A 15102-nucleotide genomic window follows, 5' to 3' on the forward strand; every position below is an offset into this window, starting at 1 on the left:
CAAACCACTCCAGTATCTTTGCCAAAAAAAAACTCAAACGGGGTCACCAAGAGCCAGACAGGAAGGGGCAGCTAGATGGCACAGGGAATAGAGGCCTGGTTCTGACTTATCTTCCTGAGTCTAAATCTGGCCTCAGACTCTTACTAGCTGTGTGACCCTGGGTGAGTCACTTAACCCTGTTTGCCTCAGTTTCCTCATCTGTAAATTGAGCTGGAGAAGGAAAAGGCAAACCACTATAGTATCTTTGCCAAGAAAACCCCAAAAGGGGTCACGAGGAGCCAAACAGGGCTGAAGGACTGAGCAACACCACCAACAATGTTGCCCCAAGCCACAATTCTAGCAAGCAGCAGAACGAGGATTCAAACCCAGGTCCTCAAACTCCAGAGCCAGAGCTCTTGCCATTTAAACCACAGGGACCTGCCCCACCGCCACAGGGCCAGGCCTCCGATGCTCAAGAAGGGCTATTTCCTGAAGCCTGACCTTGCTGCTCTTAGAGGGCTGAGTCAAGGGGAGCCGCCAGCCAGGTAGGAGCCTCCTCCCCTAGGCCACGCCCCTGAGCACGAGCGAGGCTGCTGGGGACTGCCCGGCCTTGAGCAGCTCTTGGACTACAATTCCCACAATGCAATCTGAGGGAAGGTTGGGCCGAGTCTCTGGAAACTGACCTTTGGGAGGAGAAGTGGTTTTGCACTGTTTTCCTGGCTGGGCTGGAGATGAACAGGATGGTCCGGGCTGCAGCGGTTCCAGTGGTGGCCAGAGGTCAGCAGTTAGGCAGCCACCATGGTCAGGGGCTGGGGGAGTGAGCGCTGCTGGGGCCTGGCATCCCTCGATCAATAGGTGGGCCCTGTCCTGGCCCCTCCAGCTTCCGGGAATCTGGCTAAGGGCAGTGCTTTACCTGCCCGCCCCCTTCTTGGAGCAGAAGCCAGGTGGGTGTGCCTGCCCCTGTTTGTGGGCTCTGGGAGGGGGGAGGGGGGAGGGCTGGGCAGGTGGGCAGGGGCTGCGGCTGGACTCGCCCTCCATTGATTTCCTGGACCTGTGGGGCACTTCTGGGCGGGGGAGGGGATGAGGAGCACACCTGCTTTACCGGGTCGGGGCTTCCGGGCCCTCCCCAAGATGAACAGCTCACCCAGAGGGAGGCTTCAAGGATCAGTCTTTGGCCCAGCTTAGCATTGGGGCATTCTGGCTTCTCACAAAGGTGAGAATCTTAGGATCTGGAACTGGAACGGACTTTAGAGGTCATTTCTAGACCAACCCCCTCATTTTATAGATGCGGAAATTAAGGTTTATAAGAGGAAGTGACTTGCTCAAGGTCACACACGTAACAAGTAGGAGAGTGAACATCTGAGCTCAGGTAATTCAAACTTTATGCTGTTTTCTTTGTGGAGAAGGAAACGGCAAACCACACCAGTATCTCTGCCAAGAAAACCTCATATCCAGTGCAGTTTCCACCAGTGCCCGGCATGGCATGTATTACTCCCTCTCCCCCTCCTCCCAACCACAGTCCCCTTAAAAGAATAGGGGAGAAGCTGGAGCAGGGCAAGAGGGAGGAAGCTCCTGCGAGCCCTGGGACGTAGGGGCTACCCTGACTCCCTCTGGAATACCAGAGTGCCCTAGAATCCATTCAGAAAAGCCAGCTTCCTTTGTCAATGAAGGGAGTGGTCCGTCCTCCCAGAGAAGGAAGCAGGGCTGAGCAGGCATGCCAGTACAGACTCCCTGCACCCCAGCCCAAGGCCTCACCTGAGCCCCTGGAAGCCACCCCGCCCTGCTCCACCTTTCTTGTACACATTTACCCTCCAGTAGCTCCCCAGCCAAGCCACCTTTCCTGTTGGTCTGGGATTGGCCTCTTCTCCCATTCCTCAGGAAGGATTATTTTCCTCTTGTACAGAATGAGGTAGCTGGACTAGATTACTTCTGGGTTTACTTCTTAAAATTCTAAAAGTCGATGTTTCATAGGAGAAGGCCTTTTGGGAAGCCAGCACTGAGGCCCTACATTATCTTTTGTGTGAGTTCCTACAGTGTAAGTAACGTGCCCTTTTAACCAAAAAAGATGTATTTTGGAAACTTTGTTGCCAGAGGTAGAAAGAACATAGGGAAGGGTACATCCTGAGCTGTGAGGGTACTCCTTTGTGCCCTGGCAGGAAACTGCTTCCTTCTCTTCCAAGGATGGATTGGATTAAATGACATTCAAGGTCCCCCCTAAATCAGGGATTTGGGGAGTCTTGGAGTCAAAGCCGGAAGGTGTGTGTGTGTAGTGGTGTGGAAGAGCCAGGGAGAGAGTGTCTCTATATCATTCTCACCAGGCTAGAAATATTTCTCTAAAGCAACTAGAGAGAAATCAACGCATTTTGAAGAGATGGGCCAAGTAACCTATTGATTAGCATAAAGGGTGGGGAAGGAAGGAGAAAATGGGAAGGGGTGGGTGATACAAGAAAGCACTGAGCTCTCCCAGAGGAGAGTTAGCTTTGAAGCCATCTGCCCACACCCTGAGCCATCTGGCTGGACCTAGTGAGAACTCCAACCCTTGACCCTCAGAAGGGCTTTAGCCTTAAGGATTTTATTTCTTTATTGTGGCTGGGGCTGGATCTCTCTCTCTCTCTCTCTCTCTCTCTCTCTCTCTCTCTCTCTCACTCATTGTTTATCTATGTAAAAGTGTATTTATTCTAGGAAAGGGCCTGTTCCTGGCCTCTCTGCTTAGGGGAGAAACTTGGTCAACAATTCACTTCCACTTAACAAATAAATATACAATGAAATGGTCCCTATCCTCAAGGGGCTTACTTTCTACTGCTGCTTCAGGGAATCAATGACTGTGGCTGGATCATAGAGTGTGTTGGAAGTAGTACAAGAGGGAGTGGCAGCACATTTCAAAGGAGGAAGGCTTCTTGAGTATTTGAACTAGGTCTTTTTAAGTTTATCTTATTTTTATATATGTCTATTGATTTTACACCTCATTTATGTTTCAACTATATCCTCCCTTACTATGCAAGAACAGGATGGGAAAGCTTATGGGTGAAAAAGAGTTGGTGGTTTTTTACCATGCTCAGTGTGCCATCTCTTATAATAAATTTTTTTTGATTAATTTATTTTGATTTATCAACAATCACTTCCATATGCTTTTCAGTTTTAAAATTTTCTCCCCTTCCCCCCCACCCTCCCCAAGATGGCGCACAATCTAATATAGGCTATACATATACATTCCTATTAAACTTATTTTCACATTATTGATATTGTAAGTAAGAATTAGAACCAACTGGAGGAACCACCAGAAAGAGGAAACAAAACACAACAGAAGAAAAAAAATAGCAAATAGTATGCTTTGATCTGCATTCAAACTCCATAGTTCTTTCTTTGGATGTGGATAGCATTTTCCATCACGAGGCCTTTGGAGATGTCTTAGATCTTTGTATTGCTGGGAAGGATTAAGTTTATCAAAATTAGTCATCGCACAACGTGGCTGTTATTGTGTGCAATGTTCTCCTGGTTCTGCTCACTTCACTCAGCATCAGACCATACTAGTCTTTCCAGGTTTTTCTGAAGTCAGCCCGTTCATCATTTTTTATGGCACAATAGTATTCCATGTAATAAATATTTTTAAAGAATTAAAGAGATAATCCCCAATATGTTGACTATGAGTGATAGCCTATATAATATTCTAGGCCCATAGTCACCATGCCTGTGATGAAGAGAAAATAATTTGAAGTGGATCTTGAAGGACCAGTAGTTTCAACAAATAGAGATAGAGTGAGGATGTACATTCCAAGAACAAGGAAAGGGAAGAGAGCATCTGATGGGCTGTGTTGATAGGGTTTTCCAGGCAAGTCATCACCGGTAGTGCTGTGAGGGGGAAAGATTTGCTCTCAGGCTCCCCAATGCACCAGGCATCCTCCTAGCCTGTGGCATTCTAGAAAGGAGATGGGCAGCTCCTTCATGCAATCAGTTTTTGACAGGTGGGTTAGTAACAAGTAGATTTAGTACTGGGTATCATTTCCTCTACATTGTCAAATAAAACTTTTCGTATTAATCCCTCCCTTTCTTGAACAATAAACAATGAACAGTCTATAAAAGGCAAACCACTGTGGTGTCTTTGCCAAGAAAACCACACAGGGAGTCACAAAGAGTTGGACACGGCTGAAAAACCACTAAACAACAACTCTTGAACAAAGCTCATTGTACCAGGAGTATTTTATTTTATTGAAGATTAGCTCTAGATTATCAGCTCTAATGGAGGGAAATAGAGGCATGGAGTAGACATGTACATTTGGGGGGTGAAAAGCTATGTATGTAAGCTGAGAGGGCCATTAAAACACAGAATATCTAAACTAGAGGGCCTTTAGAACCTAAATTATCAGAGTTTAAGAGGGCCGTTAGAACTGAAATTATCAGAGCTTAAGAAGGCCTTTAGGACATAGCACATAGAATGTCAGAACTGGAAGGGACCTTAGAATATAGAATCTCAGGGCTAGAATTTGCCTTACAACATAAAATGTCAGAGCTTGGAGGAACTTTAGAACATAGAAAATCAGAGCTGGGAGAGTCCTTGGAGATCAGATCCAATCACCTCGCTTTATCGATGAGGATTCTGAGACCCTGAGAAGGGATGGATCACACAGTGAGTGGGTGGAAGGGCTTAGCCTGGAGCCCAGGTCTCCTAACTTTAAGTCCAGTCCTCATTTGACCACACAACAGAATATCATCTCAACAGCTCCAAATAAACTATGTCCCAGCACAGTCTTCTGATGGTTCTTTCTCTTGTTGGTTTGTGGGAACAGGTTAAAGCAGGGATATGGCTGCTGATGTACATAAGAAGAAAAGCTGGGAAACCACCAATGGTACCTTGGTCCCCTCTGATGGGCAGAGCTCAGAGCGATCAGAGAGCCCGACTCCAGGACTGGCCCAGGGAACAGAACCAGGTAAAGCAGGTGCAGGGGTGGCCTGTAGGCAGATGGCGATAGCACCCTGGGACCCCTAATTCAAACCAGTTCCTCCTATGACTTTTCAGCTCTGTGCAGGGGATGGAGCCTTTTATAATATTAGCTAACATTTATATTGTACATTAAAAAAAAAGTTTTCTCTACTTTGGTCTTTCTAACTGCCCAGAGAGGGAGGTAATGTGAGTATGATTATCTCCACCTTGTAGATAAAGAAACAGAGGTTCAGAGATGTGAATCATTTGGCCAGAGCCCCCCAGCTAGTAGGGGACAGATGTGGGATCCAAACTTGGGTCTTCTGCCCCCAAGGTCCATGGCCCTTTGCATTGAATTGTGATGTTTCTCATCCTGAGAGGAAGGGCAGGACTCAGAGGCAGACCTAGACAGCTTCGTTCTCCCAGACCTTCCTTTGCTATCGTCACCGCACAGAAGTAGCCTCAGGGTCACCAGGTAACCTCTGGACTTGCCCAGATGGAGCAGGGCACACAGGCGTTCTGTGTCAGACTTTGGACCTGAAGAAACCCAGGGTTCCAACCCTGGGCCATGGAAATGGTTAATGCCAGCAGCAGGGTGGCTTTTCTTCCTGTGGGGGAAGATTTCCTGTAGACCTTAGGGGACCCAGGCATGCCCCACCTCCTCCACTGAGATAACAGACTGATCTGGCAAGCAGACAGGGACTTCCCCAGACAGGACTTTGGGGGGTAGGGGCATCATGACAGTGGAATGGAATAGATCATCCTCTTCTTCACCTCCTCCTTTGAGAGAGCAAAAAGCACCAGGCACAGTGGTTTGAGGCAGGTGCCTTGAGTTCATAAAGGGACAGAGAATAGCCATTCTTCTCTTTCTTTTTTTTTTTGTGAGGCAGTTGGAGTTAAGTGACTTGCCTAGGGTCACACAGCTATTAAGTGTCAAGTGTCTGAGGCTGGATTTGAACTCAGGTCATCTGCTGCACTACCTAGCTGCCTCTCACTCCTCTCTTGACATAAGGAAAATCACCTGAATTTTTAAAAAATCCACTGCACAAGTACAGGATAGGGGAGGCAGAGCTAAACAATGTTTCACATGAAAAAGATCTGGTGGTTTTAGTGGACTGCAAGCTCAGTATAAGTCAGCCCCTGACAAGATAGCCAAAAAAGCTAATACAGCCTCAAGCAGTATTAATGATGATAATAATAATAATAATAACAATAATAATAACAATAATAGCTAGCATTTAGATAGACCCTACTATATGCCAAGCACTTTACAAACATTTCATTTGACTCTCGCAACAACCCTGTTGTTGTGATATTTATTATTTCCAATTTACAGGTGAGGATACTGAGGCAAACAGAGGTTCAGTGAGTTGCCTAGAATCACTCAGCTAGCAAGTATCTGAGGTCAGTTTTGAACTCAAGGTCTTCTTGACTCCACACCCAGTGTTCTATTCCCGGTACCACCTCGCTGCCTCAACGTAGAACAATTACCTAAAGGCAGAGGGTCTAAAACAGGGAAGTTTTAGGGTGCACCCATCCTCTGCCTTGGTTAGAGCGCGTCAGTTCAGTTTTAGGAAGGACGCTGACAAAGTAAGGGCCTTCCAGGATGATGAGGGAACTGAAAATGAAATCCTACATGGCTTGGCTAAAGAACCTGCAGCAACCCTCAGCCTAGAGAAGAGGAGGTGACCCAGGGGAGGTTATGCCAGCTGTCTTGGAGTATCTGAAGGGCTGTCATCTACGAGCGGCATTTGTGTCCTGCCTGCAAGGCAATGGGTAGAAGTTGTAGACAGACCAATTCGACTTGGTCTGGAAAACTTCCTCACCATGAGAGCTATCTCAAAGAAGAATTCACAGTGTTGGGAGGCAGTGAGCACCTTACCTCACTCCCTCACGTGTTCAAGTAAAAGCCACTTTTGGAGGCAGTTGTAGGAGGGATTCTTACTCAACTTCTCACTAAACTAGATGTCCTCCCAGGTCCCTTCTAGATTTGAGATTCTGTGACCAGGTGAAGTCCTTTTCCATCCTACCTTGTATCGCAGTCTCACCACATGTGCACTGGGGGTGGCAGTATGTTTTTAGGGTGAGGAGGTGAGCTCTAGACCCCACTAATGGGTCAACTGCTAGAGAAGACATAGATAAGGTAAATTCAGCCCCACTTCCTGTGTCTTCAGGCCAGCCGTCTTCCTTTCCATCCCCCGAGGCCTGTTAGAAATCATCCTTAATTCTACCTACCCCGTGAGGATGGGGACAGGGGGCCGATAGAGAATAAACAGTGACTGTTGAGAGGAAATGTGTGAAATGCTGTTCAGAGTCTCCATCTCCACGCTGATGGAGAATAGCTCTATAGCTAATGTCAAAGTGTGGGTAATCAGAGTTATACCCGAGAGTCATGGAATGATAAGCTTAGAGCCAGAGGGTCCCTTAGAGATCATTTGGTTCAGCCCTCTCATTTTACAGGAAACCGAGGCCTATTCAAGGGCACACAGCTAGTAAGTAGCACAGTTGGAACTCAAACCTAGGCCTTGGGGCTCTTTCCACTATATTGTGGTACCTCTGCAAAAGTAATTTCTGACTGGCTTAGGAAAGCACCATAGATAGGACTGAATGTTGGTTTGGTTGTGGGTTTGTTTGGCAGGGGAAGCACAAAATATCCCTTTTCCTGTTCTTTTTTAATTTTTGGCCATCATCCCCCGAGATTCCCTAAGTATAGGCTGATCAATGAGGGGGTAAAAAGCTGCACAGAAGCAGCTGTCTGATGAGGGCATCAGTCCCGTGATTGTGGTTAAGCCACAATGAAGATAATGAAGAGTGGACTGAACGAGGATATGTCCCTCTCCTGAGTTTGGCTTTTTGGTTGGCAGGGGCCGGCCAGGAAGGTGCCATGTTTGTCCATGCCCGTTCTTATGAGGACCTGACGGAGTCTGAGGAGGGGGAGGCCACAGGGGGCAATCCTGAGGAAGGAACCAGTGCCCAGCCTCGGGCCATGGCGACGGACATGCGGCAGATCAGCAAAGACTTCAGTGAGCTGAGCACTCAGCTGACAGGTGTGGCCCGGGACTTGGAAGAGGAGATGCGACCAGAGCCTGAGGACTCTTTCCAGTCTTCAGGACCTGGGGAACGGAAGGCCTCAGAACCCCCAAGGGAGGGAGAGGCCGGGGACGGGGATGAGGAGGATGCAGCCGAAACATGGCGGCTGCACCAGAAGCATATCTTTGTGCTAAGTGAGGCAGGAAAGCCTGTTTACTCCCGGTATGGCTCAGAGGAGGCGCTGTCTAGCACGATGGGGGTCATGGTGGCTTTGGTGTCCTTTCTGGAGGCTGACAAGAATGCCATTCGCTCCATCCATGCAGGTAAGGCCTGCCTAGGGAAGGGGATGAGACCTTCAATGGCTTGGGGAAAGCCCTGTGGAAGAAGGAGGAGCAGAAGTAGCCTCTCCCAGTCCCCTTGGAGATCTCTGGCCAGCCCCCAGGAGGCTGTGATAGGAAGTTTCTTCCTTACGTTTCTCCCTGGTTCCCCTCTGGACACATTCAGTTTATATCATTCATCAGATTAGCCCTGTGTGTACAGGTCTGGGAAGGGGGCTGTTCTTGTGGACCCCATTTGATGGAGAACATGTAACCCTTGCCTTTAGGAATCCCTCAGGCTAATGGATAGACACAACCCACCCTCTACAGGTTTCCCTAGTCTGCCAGGAAAGAAATGATCCCTTCTCCTGACACATTCTTCATCCAAAGGGTAGACATGGTCCCTACCTTCAGGGATCCCCCAGTCTGAGTGGGAGACATAGGGCCTAGCCTTAGGAATCCTTAATCTGAGGTGAGGTGAGACATATAATCCTGTTCCCCAGTCAGTACCTGGTCCTAGGGGGAGACAACCTCTGCCCTCAGGGTGCCTCTAACTTTGGGAAGAGACATAGATCCTACCCTCAGGGAGCTCCCAGTCCAAGGGGACACCAGGTCACATACACACAAATGCTTTGAGACTCATAAATAAACTAAGCAAATAATAAAGAGATACAGAGTTGAGAAGTGAGGTGAGGGGGTGGGGGTGGGACAGTGGGGATTAATCAGGGAATGCTTCCTAGAAAAGATGAGGGACTGTGGACTGCAGAGAGCGGTGGGAAGGCATTTAAGGTAGGGGGAAAGTCCTGGGCAGTCACCAGTGCAGGCACTAGTGACCCCATGGCACATGGTAGAAAGAAGATAAGCCTCACTGAAGCTGGAGGCTAGCCCCTGGGAAGCCAGGGATCTCTGAGGTTAGATTGAGAAGCCTTTTATACCAATACAACCAACATTTATTAAACATCACCTGAATGCTGAGTTCTGTATACAGGGCTTGGGTGGATACAAAACGAAATCAGACATTGTCTTTGCCCTCAAGAACCTCACAGTCCAGTAGAAAGGTAAGAAAGAAACAGATAAATTTTCATAAACAATAGCACATGGCAAGCATATCAGTGGGCTGGAAGAATTCTCTGTGAGGTCTAAATCAGTGCTGACCAGGCAGGGGATTAGGAATGACCTCCTGGAGGAGGTGGGTTTTGAGTTGGGCTTTTACAGGTGGGTGGAAATTCAACAGGCAAAGATGAGAAGAGGGGATTTTTCCATCTGGGGACTGCAATGGTCCCTTGAGCATAAGAGGGACCTGCCTCTCATCTGGCTGATTTTTCTCCTCCTTGTCCCTCTGCCAGATGGCTATAAGGTGGTGTTTGTCCGCCGGAGCCCCCTGGTGCTGGTGGCTGTGGCCCGCACACGCCAGTCGGAGCAGGAAATAGCTCAGGAGCTGTTATACATCTATTACCAGATCCTCAGTCTGCTCACCTGGACCCAGCTCAATCACATCTTCCAGCAAAAGCAGAATTACGACCTGCGTCGCCTGCTCTCGGGTTCTGAGCGCATAACTGACAACCTGCTGCAGCTCATGGCCCGGGATCCCAGCTTCCTGATGGGGGCCGCCCGCTGCCTGCCACTGGCAGCTGGCGTGCGGGATGCTGTGAGCACCAGCCTGCAGCAGGCCCGGGCCAAGAGCCTCGTCTTTTCCATCTTGCTATCCCGGAACCAGCTGGTGTCTCTGGTGCGGAAGAAGGACCAGTTCCTTCACCCCATCGACCTCCACCTTCTCTTTAACCTCATTAGCTCCTCATCCTCCTTTCGAGAAGGAGAGGCCTGGACACCCATCTGCCTCCCCAAATTCAACTCAGGGGGCTTCTTCCATGTGCACATCTCCTACCTGGAGCCAGACACGGACCTGTGCCTGCTCCTGGTCTCCACTGACCGAGAGGACTTCTTCACGGTCTCAGACTGCCGCCGCCGTTTCCAGGAGCGGTTGAAAAAGCGTGGGGCCCATCACATGCTGAGGGAAGCACTACGCACCCCCTTCTACAGTGTGGCCCAAGTAGGCATCCCAGACCTTCGCCACTTCATCTACAAGTCCAAGAGCTCAGGGCTCTTCACCAGGTGAGAGGTGCCCCTCCCCATCAGATACTGCCAGACCATTGAAGGCATGGTGTGGACAGACTTGGCCGCAGAGCAGTGCTTCTGCCTTGGGATTACCAACAGGACAGGGTATTCACTGAGCTCTGAGAAAAGGTATAGGGGAAGGCAGGATGAGGTAAGCCAAAAACTAAAGCATTCAGGCCTGTTAGAGGCTAAAGCTGAGACAGACTGAGTCACAGGACAGAACTTCGCAGAGTTACTGGAGTATGTGCCCCCTGGGAGAATAATGACAACTGCCTTTTCTGTGTAACTTTAAGGTTTACAAAACACTTTTTAAAAAATTTTTCTATTAATTAATTTATTTTTCATTTTCAACTTTCACTTCCATAAAATTTTGAATTCTAAATTTTCTCCCCCTCCCCAAGACGACATGCAATCTGATATAGGCTCTACTTATACATTCATATTAAACATATTTTCACATTAGTTATGTTGTAAAAAAGAATTAGAGCCAATGGGAGGAACCACAAGAGAGAAGAAACAAAACAGAACAAAACAAAAAAAGAGAGAGAGCAAATGGTATGCTTCTATCTGCATTCAGACTCCATAGTTCTCTCTCTGGATGTGGACAGCATTTCCCATCATGAGCTTTTTGGAGTTGTCTTAGATCCCTGCATTGCTGAGAAGAGCCAAGTCTATCAAAGTCAGTCATCGCACAATGTAGCTGTTACTATGTACAGTGTTCTGCTGATTCTGCTCACTTCCCTTAGCATCGGTTCATATTAAGTCTTTCCAGGTTTTTCTGAAGTCTGCCTGCTCATCATTTCTATAGCACAATAGTATTCTATTACATTCATATATCACAGCTTGTTCAGCCATTCCCCAATTGATGGGCATCCCTTCAATTTCCAATTCTTGGCCACTACAAAGAGAGCTGCTGTAAATGTTTTTGTACATGTGGGTCCTTTTCCCATTTGTATGATCTCTTTGGGATACAGCCCTAGAAGTGGTATTGCTAGGTCAAAGGGTATGCGCAGTTTTATAGCCCTTTTGGCATAGTTTCAAATTGTTTTCCAGAATGGTTGGATTAGTTCACAACTTCACCAACAATGTGTTAATGGTCCAATTTTCCTACATTTTCTCCAACATTCATCATTTTCCTGTTTTGTCACGTTAGCCAATCTGATAGGTGTGATGTGGTACCTCAGAGTCATTTTGATTTGCATTTCTCTAATCAATCATGATTTAGAGCATTACAAAACACTTTTTAAAAAATAGCCATGAGAGGCACATTGTGTAAGTATTATTATCCCCATTTTGTAGAATGAATGAAAAGACAGTTGTTGAGCTTAGTAATGTATAAAGCACTGGAAATATAAACAGAAAATTGAGACATGGGGGAGAGAATACTCATGGGAGGATTTAGCCATAAGGAAGATGGCAAGGCCAAGGGGTCTGTAGGGTACAACTGCAGGCCAGATGGTAATGTATAGGCCTACACAGGGTAATGGCCCAGACCAGGACTGGAGAGCCTACAGCCTCAAGGCCACACGTGGCCCTCTGGGCCCTCAAGTGTGGCCCTTTGACTGAATCCAAACTTCACAGAACAAATCCCCGTAATGAAAGGATTTGTTCTGTAAAAGTTGGACTCAGTCAAAAGGCTGCGCCCAAGGACCTAGAAGGCCATATGTGGTCTCGAGGCCTCAGGTTCCCCACCCCTGGCCCAGGCTGTTTAAGCGATACGTCCAGTGTCACAGAATTAAAAAGTATCAGAACGAGGATTTAAACTGTGGTCTCCAGACTCTGAAGTGGTGGGATTTCCACTATCCTCGATTACTTTTCTGCACTTTTGGCATGTCCCACTGTGGGAGGGACTGTTCCAGGCAGTCGGGGCCCTGAAGGCTTTGGAGTCCAGACACCTGGGTTTGAATCCTGTCTTCAACGCTTAGTAGTTATGTAACGGTATTTTTTTTTTTCTCTCTGAGCTGCCTTGTCTGCAAAATGGGAACAATAGGCCTTGTACTGTCCACCTTACAGGTGGGAGGCAAAAGCTTTCCACACCTTTAAAGTGTCCTAGAGAAGACCAGTGACTGTTACTGCTGAAGGGGAGAGTACAGCCCATGGTCTGGGCTCCCCATGTCCCCTCGTCCCCCTCCACAACCTCAACACGTGCACACACGTGAATATGTTTAAATATAGTCACTTTTCTGTCACAAGCCACAAGTTGTATGCTAAAAGAACTTAATCTGAGGAGGGGCCTTCTCCCTGGCAGACCCAGGAGTACCCGCTGCCCCCCTCCCTTTAAGCTGAGAAGAATAAGGAAAGGGCTGGACGGCAAGAGCAAAATCTTCAGTGAGTAGGGGAGCAGGTAGGGAAAGGAGGAAGGAGATTGGGGAGTGATCATATGATGTTTATTATTATCATTGTCATTAATAGAATTTATATAGTGTTTTAAGGTTTTCAGAGCTCTTTGTATAATCTCATTTGATCCCCACAACAACCCTGTGGGATAAGTGCTATTACAATCCCCATTTTATGGATGTGGAAATTGAGGCCAAAAGAGGTTAAGTGACTTTAAACTCCAAGTTAAGTCTCCACATAATTCCCTCTAATTCCCTGTGTACATCTGTCTTACTATATAGCACCCTGCACAACCTGGCAGGTACTTGGTAAGTCTTGGTGAAAATGAGCAAGACTATAAGCCTTAGCGCCAGAAGGGACCTTAGAGATCAGCTACTCCCAATCCCTCCTTCTGACGTGAGGAAACTGAGGCCTGGCCTTGTCTAAAGGCACATAGGCAGTAAGGAACAAACACCCAGTCTGAATGCAGAGTTACGGCCTCACCTTTAGATAGGCCTCCTCTGACGCAGCAGTCGTGCTCAAAGGAGATAATATAAATAAATCAGCTTGCACACCAAAGTGCTATGGAAAAGTGGGAGATGTGGTGCTGGTGGTAATCTCTTCTCTTGGGGAGCTTACGTTTGGACGGAGGCTACAGGGGACAGTCAGACACACACACACAGAGTAGCTCCTGTTTCTTCAGAACTTAAGGGTTAACAAAGGCTTTTCCTACAACCCTATAAGGTAGTACAAGGATGATTATTCCCACTTTAGAGATGAGGAAACTGAACCTCAGAGGGAGAGATCTGACCAAGGTCCTACAGTGAGTAAATATCAAGGGGAGAGTTTGAATTCAGGTCTTTTGACTTCAAATAATGGTATGTTTTTTGGTATACCTTTCTTATACACACACTCACGCACACATACTGAAACACACAAACACTCTGCCTTGTGTAGCCTTGGGGAAGTCACTTGAACCCTCTGTGCCTCAGTTTCCGCATCTGTAAAATGAGGGGGTTAGACAGGATGCATCTGGTCTTGTCTAGCTCTGTATCCATGATCCTACGAGTCTCATGTTTCCCTTCCTGTCTGCTTCCTCCCTAGCCCAGAGATTGAGGATCCATATGCAAGTGAGGAGGAACAGGAGCGACTGTTGGGCCTTTATCAGTACCTACACAGCCGTGCCCACAATGCCTCCCACCCCCTCAAAACCATCTACTACACAGGACCCAATGAGAACCTTCTGGCTTTGGTAAGGGGCAGAGGGTAGGATGGCCCTTCTCTCCCACTGCCTGGGATCCATTTGGCATGGGTCATCAGGCTTGAGAGATCGGGGCACCAGGGTTAGAGCCCTACACACCAGGCTATGTGTAAAGGGGAGATTGGGGCCTGACCTTCTGAAGACTAGTCAGGGATTGGTACAGAGGGAGAATGGTGATGGTTGCCCTTGGGGGTACTAGATTTATAGGACCTGGCTTCCTCATGAGTCTGACTCTATTCCCCTTCCCCAGTGATTCAGAAACGGCTTCCCTCTCTCCCTTACAGTGGAGTCTGTTCCCCCCTAGGGTTTCCAGAGGTGTGACCAATCCTTCCCTCTCTTAGGTGACAGGAGCCTTTGAGCTGTATATGTGCTACAGTCCCTTGGGTACCAAGGCGTCCGCCATTAGTGCTGTGCACAAGCTGATGCGGTGGATCCGAAAGGAGGAGGACCGGCTATTCATTCTCACTCCTCTGACATACTGATGGACACTGGGCACAGCTGGGATGCCCACATCCCGTGGAGGGGCCAGACTGGTGGAGAGTGCAGAGGGAGGCTGGGAGGGCTAGGGATCATCTGGGCTGGGGGGGCAATCCCTGGATTTTGTGTTTGCATTAAAGAGTGGATGTCTGAAGCCATTGCTGTCTGCTCCCAGTGCCCACAGGGGTCTCATGGGATCTTGCCACAGGTTGGATCTGCCTTAAGAATGCTCCCTGTACCAGCTCCCCATCACAGAGCCCACCTTGTCTTCCCTCCACTGTACACTTCCGTGTTCCATACCCGCTGTGTACACAAGTACCCCCACACGTCTGCCCGGCAGCCATCCTGCAAGGACACCTACACACTAATCCCTGAGCTGCATTGCGTCCTCATGTGTACATGCACACCTACTGAGAGCCCTCGGGCCCACACTGCTCATACCTACTCATGCCAGCCCTTGCCTACCCCCACCAATGGCATATACCCATGCTACTTACAATAAATAGCTATTCTTTTATTGAACACCCACTACGTACAAGGGAGACACTGTGGTACATATGTAGATACACACCCCTTACGGTCTACACCACTGTCTGCAAACTAGCCAGCCGGCCAAATCTTGTCCCCGCCTGCTGTTGTAAGGCCATTGACCTAAGACTGATTCGTATATTTTAAAAAATATTTATAAG

The 15102-nt window shown here is 48.0% G+C and overlaps 1 protein-coding gene across 2 annotated transcripts; it reads left to right on the forward strand.

Moving 5' to 3' along the window:
• The first annotated feature begins 609 nt into the window (after positions 1-609).
• MON1A (MON1 vesicular trafficking associated A) lies at positions 610-14567 on the forward strand. Of its 2 annotated transcripts, none has more exons than XM_020999218.2 (6): positions 610-756; positions 4764-4904; positions 7762-8250; positions 9591-10356; positions 13780-13927; positions 14278-14567. In XM_020999218.2, the coding sequence occupies exons 2-6, from the start codon at positions 4778-4780 to the stop codon at positions 14416-14418; spliced, it is 1671 nt and encodes a 556-aa protein (XP_020854877.1). In that variant the 5' UTR covers positions 610-756; positions 4764-4777; the 3' UTR covers positions 14419-14567. The 2 variants fall into 2 exon arrangements, with proteins under 2 accessions (XP_020854877.1, XP_020854876.1); XM_020999217.2 differs by having other exon boundaries at positions 611-923.
• Positions 14568-15102: the final 535 nt, after the last annotated feature.

Source organism: Phascolarctos cinereus, unplaced genomic scaffold (assembly GCF_003287225.1).
Source record: "Phascolarctos cinereus isolate Bilbo 61053 unplaced genomic scaffold, phaCin_HiC Scaffold_4;HRSCAF=312, whole genome shotgun sequence".
Lineage (NCBI taxonomy): Eukaryota > Metazoa > Chordata > Mammalia > Diprotodontia > Phascolarctidae > Phascolarctos > Phascolarctos cinereus.

Excerpts from the sequence above, each read along its gene's own strand:
- MON1A (XM_020999218.2), top strand. The coding sequence starts at position 4,778 with ATGGCTGCTGATGTACATAAGAAGAAAAGCTGGGAAACCACCAATGGT. Across the intron at positions 4,905-7,761 it reads GGCCCAGGGAACAGAACCAG|GGGCCGGCCAGGAAGGTGCC; the intron begins GTAAAGCAGGTG and ends TTTGGTTGGCAG. Across the intron at positions 8,251-9,590 it reads CATTCGCTCCATCCATGCAG|ATGGCTATAAGGTGGTGTTT; the intron begins GTAAGGCCTGCC and ends TCCCTCTGCCAG.